Source organism: Bombina bombina, chromosome 1 (genome assembly GCF_027579735.1).
Source record: "Bombina bombina isolate aBomBom1 chromosome 1, aBomBom1.pri, whole genome shotgun sequence".
NCBI classification, from domain to species: domain Eukaryota; kingdom Metazoa; phylum Chordata; class Amphibia; order Anura; family Bombinatoridae; genus Bombina; species Bombina bombina.
In genome coordinates, this window is record NC_069499.1 from 1,415,785,490 (window position 1) to 1,415,799,836 (window position 14,347).

General features: G+C 39.4%; 1 protein-coding gene across 1 annotated transcript in view; it reads left to right on the forward strand.

The window, feature by feature from the left end:
* The window catches only part of PEAR1 (platelet endothelial aggregation receptor 1), a 281,847-nt gene that overhangs the window by 206,356 nt on the left and 61,144 nt on the right, over window positions 1-14,347 (forward strand). The window contains exons 15-16 of the mRNA XM_053705337.1: window positions 6,565-6,693; window positions 14,123-14,251. Of these exons, the coding sequence (XP_053561312.1) occupies window positions 6,565-6,693; window positions 14,123-14,251 (258 nt within the window). The remainder of the gene's footprint in view (window positions 1-6,564; window positions 6,694-14,122; window positions 14,252-14,347) is intronic.

The following is a 14,347-nucleotide window of genomic DNA, read 5'->3' on the forward strand; positions in this document are numbered from 1 at the left end:
TGTACACTCACTACTTTACATTGCAGCAAAGTGTAATTTCCTAAGTGTTGTCACATGAAAACATATGATAAAATATTTACAAAAATGTGAGGGGTGTACTAACTTTTGTGAGATACTGTATATATGAGTGTAACACTTTATTTTAATGTGTTTATGTTGTGTTTGGTTCACATTTTCAATTTGCGTTTTGTGCTTGAGCGAACATGTTCAGTTTCAACTTGTAATACCTGCGCAAGTTAGTGTAGTTGCGATATTGCTTATCGCGACTCATGCTAACAATAGTGCACCACTTGTAATCTAGCCCTATATATTTCTATAAAGGCCATAATACAGAATCAATGTTTCTATTTAATGATGTTAAAGTATATAATATATTTTAATTTTTTTGCATCTAAAATGGTATATTTTAAAATGTATATGTCCCTGTGCTTAAAGGGACATGAAACCCAAAATGTTCTTTTATAAACAACTTTGCAATTTGCTTTATTCTTTTGGAATCTGTTGTTGAAGGAGCAGCACCTACTTGGAGCTAACTGAGCACCTCTCATTAGCCAATGACAAGAAGCATATATGTGCAGCCGCAAGTGGCATATTTAGGTTTTGTGCTGCCATAGGCATTCAATTTTCTGCTACCCCACTTCACCCCTCAGGTTTTAGGCCTTTTTTAGCCATAATATTTTTTTGGTCAGGGTGTAACAAGACATTCATTTTATTTTGCATGGCATTTCCAAATGAGAGGAGGGAGAGAAGGTAAGAAAAAGAGGAGGAAAGGGAGAGAAATGGAAGGGGAGGGGGGAGAAGAAAGTAAGGGAGACAATTGGAAGGGGAGGGGGGAGAAGAAAGTAAGGGAGACAATTGGGGGAGGGAGAGAGGAGAGAGAGAGAAAAAGAGAAGAGAGAGAAAAGAGAGGGGAGGAGAGAGAAGAGAGGAAGAGAGAGGGAGAGAAGAGAGAGAGGAGATGAATAGAAGAGAGAGAAGAGAGAAAGAGAAGAGAGAGAAGGGAGAGGGGAGAGAGAGGGGGCAGAAGATAGGAGAAAGAAGAAAGGAGAGAGAAGAGAGAGACTGTGGGGGCTACTTATCAAGCCGTCTACTTTTCTGGCTTCGCCGGCCCAATACGTCCGCCTAAGCTCGCCTACCTTCGCCGCCGCGGACCTTGAATACGTTCGCCTAAGTTATCAAATAAAGCTGTCAAAAAGCCGCGGGGCGATGAGCAGCGGACTGTGACAGTTATCACTCATCCGATCTCGCTGCCCTTCGGCTTTTTCCCAGCTTTATTGCTAGCCTGTCACTAAGCACTCACACTAAACTGCACTGTTCTACCCCCTATACCGGCGCCCCCGGAACCTCCCGCAACTAAATAAAGTTACTAACCCCTAAACCGCCGCTCCTAGACCCCGCCGCAACTCTTATAAATGTATTAACCCCTAAACCGCCGCTCCCGGACACCGCTGCCACCTACATTATACCTAGTAACCCCTATCCTGCCCCCCTATACCGTCGCCCTCTATTATAAAATTATTAACCCCTATCCTGCTGATCCCGCACCTCTCCGCAACTAAATAAATAGTTTAACCCCTAAACCGCCGCTCCATGAACCCGCCGCAACCTATAATAAATTTATTAACCCCTATCCTGCCCCCCACTACGCCGCCGCCACTGTAATAAAATGATTAACCCCTAAACCTAAGTCTAACCCTAACCATAACGCCCCCCTAACTTAAATATTAATTAAATAAATCTAAATAAATTAACTCTTATTAACTAAATGAATCCTATTTAAAACTAAATACTTACCTTTAAAATAAACCCTAATATAGCTACAATATAAATAATAATTATATTCTAGCTATCTTAGGATTTATTTTTATTTTACAGGTACCTTTCAATTTATTTTAACCATGTACAATAACTATTAAATAGTTATTAACTATTTAATAGCTTACCTAGCTAAAATAAAGAGAAATGTACCTGTGAAATAAATCCTAACCTAAGTTACAATTACACCTAACACTACACTATACTTTAATAAATTATTCCTATTTAAAAATAAATACTTACCTGTAAAATAAACCCTAAGATAGCTACAATGTAATTAATAATTATATTGTAGCTATCTTAGGATTTATATTTATTTTACAGGTAACTTTGTATTTATTTTAGCTAGTTAGAATAGTTATTAAATAGTTATTAACTATTTAATAACTACCTAGCTAAAAGAAATACAAAATTACCTGTAAAATAAATCCTAACTTAAGTTACAATTAAACCTAATACTACACTATCATTAAATTAACTAAATAAACTACCTACAAAGAACTACAATGAAATACAATTACATAAACTAACTAAAGTACAAAAAATAAAAAAGCTAAGTTACAAAAAATAAAACATTAAGTTACAAACATGTTAAAAATATTACAACAATTTTAAGCTACTTACACCTAATCTAAGCCCCCTAATAAAATAACAAACCCCCCCAAAATAAAAAAAATCCCTACCCTATTCTAAATTACATAAATTTCAAAGCTCTTTTACCTTACCAGCCCTTAAAAGGGCCATTTGTGGGGGCATGCCCCAAAAAGTTCAGCTCTTTTGCCTGTAAAATAAAAATACAACCCCCCCCCCAACATTAAAACCCACCACCCACATACCCCTAATCTAACCCAAACCCCCCTTACAAAAACCTAACACTAATCCCCTGAAGATCATCCTACCTTGAGTCGTCTTCACTCAGCCGAGCCACCGATGGAACTGAAGAGGACATCCGGAGCGGAAGAAGTTAATCCTCCAAGCGGCGCTGAAGAAATCTTCCATCCGATGAAGTCATCATCCAGGCGGCGCTGAAGAAGTCTTCGATCCGGCCGATGTCATCTTCAAAGAGGCGCTGAAGAGGTCTTCTATCCGGGCGAAGTCATCTTCCAAGCCGGGTCTTCAATCTTCCTTCCGCCGACGCGGAACCACCTTCTTCACCGACGGACTACGACGAATGACGGCTCCTTTAAGGGACGTCATCCAAGATGGCGTCCCCTCAATTCCGATTGGCTGATAGGATTCTATCAGCCAATCGGAATTAAGGTAGGAAAATCTGATTGGCTGATGGAATCAGCCAATCAGATTGAGCTCGCATTCTATTGGCTGTTCCGATCAGCCAATAGAATGTGAGCTCAATCTGATTGGCTGATTGGATCAGCCAATCGGATTGAACTTGAATCTGATTGGCTGATTCCATCAGCCAATCAGATTTTCCTACCTTAATTCCGATTGGCTGATAGAATCCTATCAGCCAATCGGAATTGAGGGGACGCCATCTTGGATGACGTCCCTTAAAGGAGCCGTCATTCGTCGTAGTCCGTCGGTGAAGAAGGTGGTTCCGCGTCGGCGGAAGGAAGATTGAAGACCCGGCTTGGAAGATGACTTCGCCCGGATAGAAGACCTCTTCAGCGCCTCTTTGAAGATGACATCGGCCGGATCGAAGACTTCTTCAGCGCCGCCTGGATGATGACTTCATCGGATGGAAGATTTCTTCAGCGCCGCTTGGAGGATTAACTTCTTCCGCTCCGGATGTCCTCTTCAGTTCCATCGGTGGCTCGGCTGAGTGAAGACGACTCAAGGTAGGATGATCTTCAGGGGATTAGTGTTAGGTTTTTGTAAGGGGGGTTTGGGTTAGATTAGGGGTATGTGGGTGGTGGGTTTTAATGTTGGGGGGGGGGTTGTATTTTTATTTTACAGGCAAAAGAGCTGAACTTTTTGGGGCATGCCCCCACAAATGGCCCTTTTAAGGGCTGGTAAGGTAAAAGAGCTTTGAAATTTATGTAATTTAGAATAGGGTAGGGATTTTTTTTATTTTGGGGGGTTTGTTATTTTATTAGGGGGCTTAGATTAGGTGTAAGTAGCTTAAAATTGTTGTAATATTTTTAACATGTTTGTAACTTAATTTTTTATTTTTTGTAACTTAGCTTTTTTTATTTTTTGTACTTTAGTTAGTTTATGTAATTGTATTTCATTGTAGTTCTTTGTAGGTAGTTTATTTAGTTAATTTAATGATAGTGTAGTATTAGGTTTAATTGTAACTTAAGTTAGGATTTATTTTACAGGTAATTTTGTATTTCTTTTAGCTAGGTAGTTATTAAATAGTTAATAACTATTTAATAACTATTCTAACTAGCTAAAATAAATACAAAGTTACCTGTAAAATAAATATAAATCCTAAGATAGCTATAATATAATTATTAATTACATTGTAGCTATCTTAGGGTTTATTTTACAGGTAAGTATTTATTTTTAAATAGGAATAATTTATTAAAGTATAGTGTAGTGTTAGGTGTAATTGTAACTTAGGTTAGGATTTATTTCACAGGTACATTTCTCTTTATTTTAGCTAGGTAAGCTATTAAATAGTTAATAACTATTTAATAGCTATTGTACATGGTTAAAATAAATTGAAAGGTACCTGTAAAATAAAAATAAATCCTAAGATAGCTAGAATATAATTATTATTTATATTGTAGCTAGATTAGGGTTTATTTTAAAGGTAAGTATTTAGTTTTAAATAGGATTCATTTAGTTAATAAGAGTTAATTTATTTAGATTTATTTAATTAATATTTAAGTTAGGGGGGCGTTATGGTTAGGGTTAGACTTAGGTTTAGGGGTTAATCATTTTATTACAGTGGCGGCGGCGTAGTGGGGGGCAGGATAGGGGTTAATAAATTTATTATAGGTGGCGACGGTGTAGGGGGGGCAGATTAGGGGTTAATAAATGTATTATAGGTGGCGACGGTGTAGGGGGGGCAGGATAGGGGTTAATACATTTAATATAGGTTGCGGCGGGTTCAGGGAGCGGCGGGTTAGGGGTTAATACATTTATTATAGTTGCGGTGGGCTCCGGGAGCGGCGGTTTAGGGGGTAATAACTTTATTTAGTTGCGGCGGTGTAGGGGGGGTCAGATTAGTGGTGTTTAGACTCGGGGTACATGTTAGGGTGTTAGGTGTAGACAGCTCCCATAGAAATCAATGGGATGTCTGTCAGCAGCGAACTTGTACTTTCGCTATGGTCAGACTCCCATTGATTCCTATGGGATCCGCCGCCTCCAGGCTGGCGCTTTGAAAACCAGGTACGCTGGGCCGTAAAAGTGCCGAGCGTACCTGCTAGTTTTTTGATAGCTAGCAAAAGTAGTGAGAATGTGCCGCACTTGTGTGCGGAACATCTGGAGTGACGTAAGAATCGATCTGTGTCGGACTGAGTCCGGCGGATCGAAGCTGACGTCACAAAATTCTACTTTTGCCGGTCTCGAGCCTTTGATAACTAAGGCGTATCAGCCTCGCCACAAATACGCTGCGGAATACGCAGCGTATTTGAGGTTGACGGCTTGATAACTACCCCCCAGAGAGTTGGTGTGGTTACCTAGGCAACCAGAAAGCCTCCCGCTAGTAAAAAAAAATGGTCAGTGTGTACCTGCAGGTCATCATGTGAGCAGATCTGCATATGCTAATATGCTGCTTATCTCACAGTGTAAAAACAAATCTCACTGCATGCAGATCTGCTCACTTTAACATTCCTTCTCAGGCTGCTCCTATTAACAAATGCAGGCTGTTCATTTTTCTAGTTTCCTAAAGATGCCTTTCAGGGGTGTATATATACATACCTCCCAACATTTCCATATTTGAAAGAGGGACTCCCCCCACGGCAAAAGTATGATGTTGTGGGCAGGAGCAGGGATGGGAAATGGCTTAAAAAAATTAAACCGATTTAATATAAATTAAATTCTAAATAAAAAATTATATATCTACATTTAAAAAAATCCTGTAAATCCTGTGTCATAAATATATATTTAAATAGTTCTAGCAATTTAATACTCACTGTGACTTGAAGCCTCATGTCTGACTCTGTCCCAAAATGTTTGAAGTCAGATCTTAGTAGTGAGATTAATTCCCTTTAGCCTTAGATATATATATTGTGTGTGTGTGTGTAATATATATATATATATATATATATATATATATATATATATATATATATATATATATATATATATATATATATATATATATATATATATGTTTAAAAATAAAAAGTATTTCTATAAAAAAAACAACACAAAAACATATACAATTTGTTTAAAGGTCATATTTTATACTTCAAAGTATTTGACTGGGAAGCTACATTTAGCCACCAATCAGCAAGCGCTACCCAGGTTCTGAACCAATAATGTGCCGGCTCCTAAGCTTGCATTCCTGCTTTTTAAATAAAGATAGCAAGAGAACAAAGAAAAATCGATAAAAGAAGTAAATTAGAAAGTTGTTTAAAATTGGATGTTCTATCTGAATCGTGAAAAAAAGAATTTGGGTTTCATATAATCAATAAAACATATTCTCCATACTTAACACTCACATTGGAATAAAAATAGTGGTAGTTACCTAATTTTGAAATAAAAAGGGAATATTGTTTGAATATTACTGTTTAATAATAATTTATGATATAGAACCCATTTTTTTACTATCAATAATGATTTTAAAACTCCTTTGTTTTTTGTTCTTAACTTCTATCCATCTACCTTTTACTACAGCCTGCCCTTCTGGTCGATATGGCAAAAAGTGTTTGCTTATTTGCAAGTGCGCCAATCACTCCACCTGTAACCACATAGACGGGTCCTGTCAATGCTCACCTGGATGGAAAGGCAGCGACTGCTCTGAGCGTAAGGAAATTTATAATAGTAAAATAGCAGTGATACAGCATAAGGCCGAGAAATGCCTGGATAACTTCTGTAGCACTATGTTCCAGTGATTGGCATTTTGCCTTTGTTGTAAAATAAACTGTTCCTTTATATAGCTGCAATTTAAGAAGACATTGGACATTGGGTAGAACATCCTTAAAGGGACAAGATGCATTTTCTGTATTCCATCTAAAGAGTATTACAAAATGTATTATAGTGTTTTTTTTGTTGTTTTTTTAAATGGATATTCTTGTGCTGATAAATCCAACTTTTGCTGAAGGTGTTGTCAGCCAGTAAGCAATAGAATCCCAGGACTGCTTTTAGTTAAAGGGGCATGAAGTCAGAAATGAACTTTTATAAATCAGAAATAGCATATAATTAAAAAAATAAAAACTTGCCAATTTCCTTATTCCGACTCGTCTGACTATTCGCTTTGGCTCCTGACTTGGCTTGTCTGACTACCAGCTCTGGTTTTGACTCCTGGCTTGTTATTTGACTTGTGGACTTTTTAATATTTTTTGCTATTAATAAAGGTGTGATTATTTTTGCACTTCTCGTCTCAGTCTGATTCCTGGCACCCTGACAGCCAATAGGATTAAGCTGGCATTCTATTGGCTGATTGGAACAGCCAATAGAATGCCAGCTCAATCCTATTGGCTGATTGGATCAGCCAATAGGATTTTAACTACATTAATTCCTATTGGCTGATAGAATTCTATCAGCCAATCGGAATTGAAGGGACGCCATCTTGGATGACGTCATTTAAAGGAACCTTCATTCAGTGTTAGCCGTCGGATGAAGAGGATGCTTCGCGTCGGATGTCTTGAAGATGGACCCGCTCCACGCTGGATGGATGAAGATAGAAGATTATGTCTGGATGAAGACTTCTGCCCGTCTGGAGGACCACTTCACCCAGCTTGGATGAAGACTTCTCCCGGCTTCTTTGAGGACTTTGGCCCAGTTGGATGAAGATTTCTCCTGGTAAGGTGATCTTCAAGGGGTTAGTGTTATGTTTTTTTAAGGGGGTATTGGGTGGGTTTTAGAGTAGGGTTGGTTGTGTGGTTGGTGGGTTTTAATGTTGGGGGGGGATTTGTAATTTTTTTTACAGGTAAAAGAGCTGATTACTTTGGGGCAATGTCCCGCAAAAGGCCATTTTAAGGGCTATTTGTAATTTAGTGTAGGGTAGGGCTTTTTTTTATTTTGGGGGAGCTTTTTTATTTTGTTAGGGGGATTAGATTAGGTGTAATTAGTTTAAAAATCTTGTAATTTGTTTATTATTTTCTGTAATTTAGTGTTGTTGTTTTTTTGTACTTTAGCTAATTTTATTTAATTGTATTTAATTTAGGGAATTAATTTAATTATAGTGTAGTGTTAGGTGTTAGTGTAACTTATGTTAGGTTTTATTTTACAGGTCAATTTGTATTTATTTTAGCTAGGTAGTTAGTAAATTGATTTCTTTTAATTATATTTTAGTTAGGGAGTGTTAGGGTTAGGGTTAGACTTAGATTTAGGGGTTAATATCTTTAGTATAGTGGCGGCGATGTTGGGGGTGGCAGATTAGGGGTTAATAAATGTAGGTAGGTGTCGGTGATGTTAGGGACGGCAGATTAGGGGTTAATAATATTTAACTAATGTTTGCGAGGCGGGAGTGCGGCGGTTTAGGGGTTAATATATTTATTATAGTAGCTGCGATGTCCGGTTCGGCAGATTAGGGTTTAAATTTTTTTTAAGTATTTCCGATGTGGGAGGGCCTCGGTTTAGGGGTTAATAGGTAGTTTATGGGTGTTAGTGTACTTTTTAGCACTTTAGTTAAGAGTTTTATGCTACGGCGTTGTAGTGTAAAACTCTTAACTACTGACTTTAAAATGCGGTACCAGGCTTGACAGGAGAGGGTCTACCGCTCACTTTTTGGCAGACTCGTAATACCGGCACTATGCAAGTCCTATTGAAAAAATAGGATACGCATTTTTCGTGGATTTGCGGTATTTCCAAGTCTGGCCAAAAAAAGTGAGCGGTGAGCCTGTACCTGCAAAACTCGTACTACTAGCGGCGTTAAAAAGCAGCATTAGGACCTCTTAACGCTGCTTTTTAAGCCTAACGCACAACTCGTAATCTAGCCGAATGTGTTTTAACTAATAACACACAAATTACTGTATTGTTCTTGTACATATTGAATTGCATAGCGCCGGTATTACGAGTCTGCCAAAAAGTGAGCGGTAGACCCTCTCCTGTCAAGCCTGGTACCGCATTTTAAAATATTCACAGAATAGGTTGGGAAAAGTATGTAAAACCCTAGGCTAATGACTTCAATAAAACCTAATTAGATTTAAACATTGGCAAACTCGGTGTCCAATTAATGAAACGAGATTGGAGTTGTAGGTTAGAGCCACTTTGACTTTTAAAACGCACTGAAACATTTTGAGTTTGCTATTCACAAAATGCATCTGTTGATGTGGACCATGCCTCACAAAGAAGAGCTCTCAGAAGACCTGCAATCTAAAATTGTTGCATTGCATAAAGTTGGAAAGGGTTACATAGTTATCTCAAAGAGCTTAGATAATCATCTACCCACTGTTAGACAAATTGTCTATAAATTGAGAAGATTTAGTACTGTGGCTGCTCTCCCTAGAAGTGGCCATCCAGCCAAGATGACTCAAAGGGCACACTGCACAATTCTCAAAAAGGTAAAAAAGAACCCTAGAGTAACAGATACAATCTTGAAGAAATCATTGGAACTGTTTAACATCTCTGTTCAAAAGTCTACTATAGAAAAACATTGAACAGACATGGTGTTCATAGCAGGAGAACACAAAAATGCCCAAAAAAATATTGCTGTGCATCTGAAGTTTGCCAAAGACCACCTTGACACTCCACAACGCTACTGGGGAAATGTTTTGTGGACTGATGAAACTAAGGTTAAGTTGTTTGGGAAGAACACACAGCACTATGGTGTAAAAAAACACTGCATACCAACATAAAAACATCATCTCAAAGAGCATCATGATTTGGGGCTGCTTTGCTGCTTTGGGGCTTGGACCACTTGCCATTATTGAGGGAAAAATGAATTCCCAAGTTTATTAAGATATCCTATATGATAATATCAGGGCGGCTGTGTGACAGCTGAAGCTCAGTTGAAGTTTGGTGATGCTGCAGGACAATGATCCTAAACATCAAATTAATCCACTACAGCAGTGTTTCCCAACTGCAGTCCTCAAGTACCTCCAACAGTCCTGATTTTCATTATAGCTGAACCAGTGCATAGGTGAAGTAATCAGCTGATCAGTACCCAACCTTCTCTCATCCATCAGCTGATTATTTCACTGGTGCTCTAGTTCAGCTATAATAAAAACCAGGACTGTTGGGGGTACTTGAGGACCACGGTTGGGAAACACTGCTCTACAGAATTTTTGGAGTGGCCTAGTCAGTGCCCAGACCTGTTGAGCTGTTCAATACAGACATCCTAAGAATATGGCTGAGCTGCAGCAGTTCTGTTAGGAAGAGTGATCCAAAATTCCTCATACCGGAAACACTTGTTTGAGGTTATTGCTGCAAAAGGAGGATCGACTAGTTATTAAATCCAAGTGTTCACTTAAGTATTCACAGTGCTGTGAAAAAAGTAATGGGATGTGTTCAATAAAGACATGAAAGATTATAATTGTTTGTGCATTATTAGCTTAAGCACATTGTGTTTCATGCCTTGTATACAGGGAGTGCAGAATTATTAGGCAAGTTGTATTTTTGAGGATTCATTTTTTTTTCACATATCATTTTTATTGAAATTGGGTTGAACAAAACACACATCGTCAGTCAACAGCAATGCAATTGCAGAAAAGATGTGAACGTACGATACATAATCATAATATTAATGATGCACAAATCCTCTGTATTCGTTACAACACATTGATAAGAAAACCGGTTACAGTATAATGGTTGATGCAACACTCCTAGTTGTTCATATCTGCAGTATATATTTGTTAATCATACGTACTGACCTTACCATGTGTCCGCTCAGCCCACTTTTTCTTATTTTCCAAAAAGTTAACCTTACTATCTAATATCTAACTAAAGTAAACTAAACATCAAATCTAACGTAGAACTTAGGAACATGCTATGTGATCATCTAAGGTGCCTCAGTTTGTGGCCCGGCGGTGGCGGTGGGGTAATAAAAAAAAAAAAATAAAAAAAAAAAAAAGGAGAGAGAAGAAGGGTGAAGAGGGGGGGGAGGTGAGTGTGAAGGGCAATGCCGAGGAGGGGGAGAAGGGGAGTAAATTCAACCCGGGGGTATTGTTTCAATAAATAAATGTTCCCATTCACCTCTCAGTTCCCCCTCAACAAAAACAGTTGAATCTTTAAATGGTACCAGGATCAGCCTCTGGATTTCTAATTCAAAGGTTAGTATAAGCCTGCGCCACTTGTGTAGGAAGAGGCCCAGTCTATTTTGCACGTCCATCCTAACATCCATCTGTTCAATAAATATCTGTGATCTGAGTAGGTTTTTGAAGCCTTGGAAAGAAGGTCCCCTTCTCACCGTCCAGCTTTTTAGAATGCATTTTCTGGCTATAAGTAGCACCAAGCTCAGTATTGCATCCTGTTGTTTATTCTGTCGTGCCCAGTGTAGGAAAGTAACCGTTTCAGGCTGAAGTGTGAATCTTATCTGTAAGATTTGATTGATCCAGTATTGGATTTTACCCCAAAACTGTCTAACTGATGGGCATTCCCACAGGTAATGCAAGAGGTTAGGAGCCTCTATGGAGCACTTTGAACACTCATTAGGGCGTGAAGGTATCCATTTGGCCAAATGCTTTGGAGTGAGATAGGCTTTATGGAGAAAGCGCACCTGGGTTTCCCTGAACATGGCAGACAGAGTGGTTGATTTAGTTCTTTCCAGTCCAAGCCGTATATCCTCCCACGTAATTCCCCCGATCCCCTCCCTGACCCAACTCTCCCGTATCTTCTCGTGTATGCCCTCCGAGTATCGATGTATGAGCGCCTGGTAAATCTCAGACAGGGAGAATCTCCCTATCTGATAAAGAGTTTGGGTAACCCGAAAGGGAGAGCTCTCCCAGAGTTCCGGAGTGTTTCTTAGTAAGGTAGTGACATAATGTCTCACCTGTAAGAAGGCGTAAAAGTGGTTCCTGGGGAGATCGAACTCTCTTTGCAAGGCCCCGAAGGTCTTAATGTCCCTTGAAAGTGGGTCCCGTAATTGTTTAAGAGATCTCAATCCTTTTTGTTCCCAGATCAGGAAGGGCCGTGAGTCGGAGCCCGCTGGAAAGTCTGGGTTTTTGACCATTGGTAGGTAACTGGAGGCACCACACGATTTCTTCAAGAATTTGTGAGCCTGGTGCCAGGCCCTTAAGGGATCTGTAAATAGTGTGCTAAGGCCTAGCGTTTTTACTGTCCTCATATTTGTGATGTGTGGCAGATATGCCAGGGAGATATTCCCCAAGATAGCCTGCTCCAGAGGATACTGACAGAAATGATGTGTACCTACCTGCCAGTCCAGCACCAGGCGAATTAGAGCGGCCCAATTGTACAATTGAGGATTCATTTTATTATTGAACAACAACCATGTTCTCAATGAACCCAAAAAACTCATTAATATCAAAGCTGAATAGTTTTGGAAGTAGTTTTTAGTTTGTTTTTAGTTATAGCTATTTTAGGGGGATATCTGTGTGTGCAGGTGACTATTACTGTGCATAATTATTAGGCAACTTAACAAAAAACAAATATATAGCCATTTCAATTATTTATTTTTACCAGTGAAACTAATATAACATCTCAACATTCACAAATATATATTTCTGACATTCAAAAACAAAACAAAAACAAATCAGTGACCAATATAGCCACCTTTCTTTGCAAGGACACTCAAAAGCCTGCCATCCATGGATTCTGTCAGTGTTTTGATCTGTTCACCATCAACATTGCGTGCAGCAGCAACCACAGCCTCCCAGACACTGTTCAGAGAGGTGTACTGTTTTCCCCCCTTGTAAATCTCACATTTGATGATGGACCACAGGTTCTCAATGGGGTTCAGATCAGGTGAACAAGGAGGCCATGTCATTAGATTTTCTTCTTTTATACCCTTTCTTGCCAGCCACGCTGTGGAGTACTTGGACGTGTGTGATGGAGCATTGTCCTGCATGAAAATCATGTTTTTCTTGAAGGATGCAGACTTCTTCCTGTACCACTGCTTGAAGAAGGTGTCTTCCAGAAACTGGCAGTAGGACTGGGAGTTGAGCTTGACTCCATCCTCAACCCGAAAAGGCCCCACAAGCTCATCTTTGATGATACCAGCCCAAACCAGTACTCCACCTCCACCTTGCTGGCGTCTGAGTCGGACTGGAGCTCTCTGCCCTTTACCAATCCAGCCACGGGCCCATCCATCTGGCCCATCAAGACTCATTCTCATTTCATCAGTCCATAAAACCTTAGAAAAATCAGTCTTGAGATATTTCTTGGCCCAGTCTTGAGGTTTCAGGTTTCAGTGTCTTGTTCAGTGGTGGTCGTCTTTCAGCCTTTTTTACCTTGGCCATGTCTCTTGAGTATTGCACACCTTGTGCTTTTGGGCACTCCAGTGATGCTGCAGCTCTGAAATATGGCCAAACTGGTGGCAAGTGGCATCTTGGCAGCTGCACGCTTGACTTTTCTCAGTTGATGGGCAGTTATTTTGCGCCTTGGTTTGTCCACACGCTTCTTGCGACCCTGTTGACTATTTTGAATGAAACGCTTGATTGTTCGATGATCACGCTTCAGAAGCTTTGCCATTTTAAGAGTGCTGCATCCCTCTGCAAGATATCTCACTATTTTTGACTTTTCTGAGCCTGTCAAGTCCTTCTTTTGACCCATTTTGCCAAAGGAAAGGAAGTTGCCTAATAATTATGCACACCTGATATAGGGTGTTGATGTCATTAGACCACACCCCTTCTCATTACAGAGATGCACATCACCTAATATGCTTAATTGGTAGTAGGCTTTCGAGCCTATACAGCTTGGAGTAAGACAACATGCATAAAGAGGATGATGTGGTCAAAATACTCATTTGCCTAATAATTCTGCACTCCCTGTATATACTGTATATAATATTTAACACGTTATTGTTTGTCTTCCACATACACATTACAAAACTTTAGTACAATGTCTATTTAATTTATTGGGCTTTGCCTCAAGTGCATGGCTTTTCTCAGTAAAGTTTCTAGCGCACGCAATCCTGTATAGCTCAAACTTGATAAATTGTGAGTAATTGTGTGTATGTTATTTAACTCACTGGCTACTGGGGAGGTTTGCAATGTATTGTGTAGCTTTATTAAAGCATGCTTAGTATAAAATGGGAAATATTAAGTATATAAGGTAGTTTGTGGCTCTGTGGCCATTATCATATGGTATTTTCACTGACAATCTTTCTATACAGCATGTTCTCCTGGGTTCTGGGGCACTGACTGTGCCAGCACTTGCTATTGCCAGCATGGTGGGCTCTGCAGTCCTGCGGATGGGAAGTGCTTGTGTCCTCCGGGATGGACAGGAAAAACTTGTTCTGAAGGTACAGTTTGTGTTGATTTGTCTTGTTCTGTATATTTTATATAGCTCTCTGGTGAAGCACATATATGCATGAGCCAATCATGTCAGATCATTATGC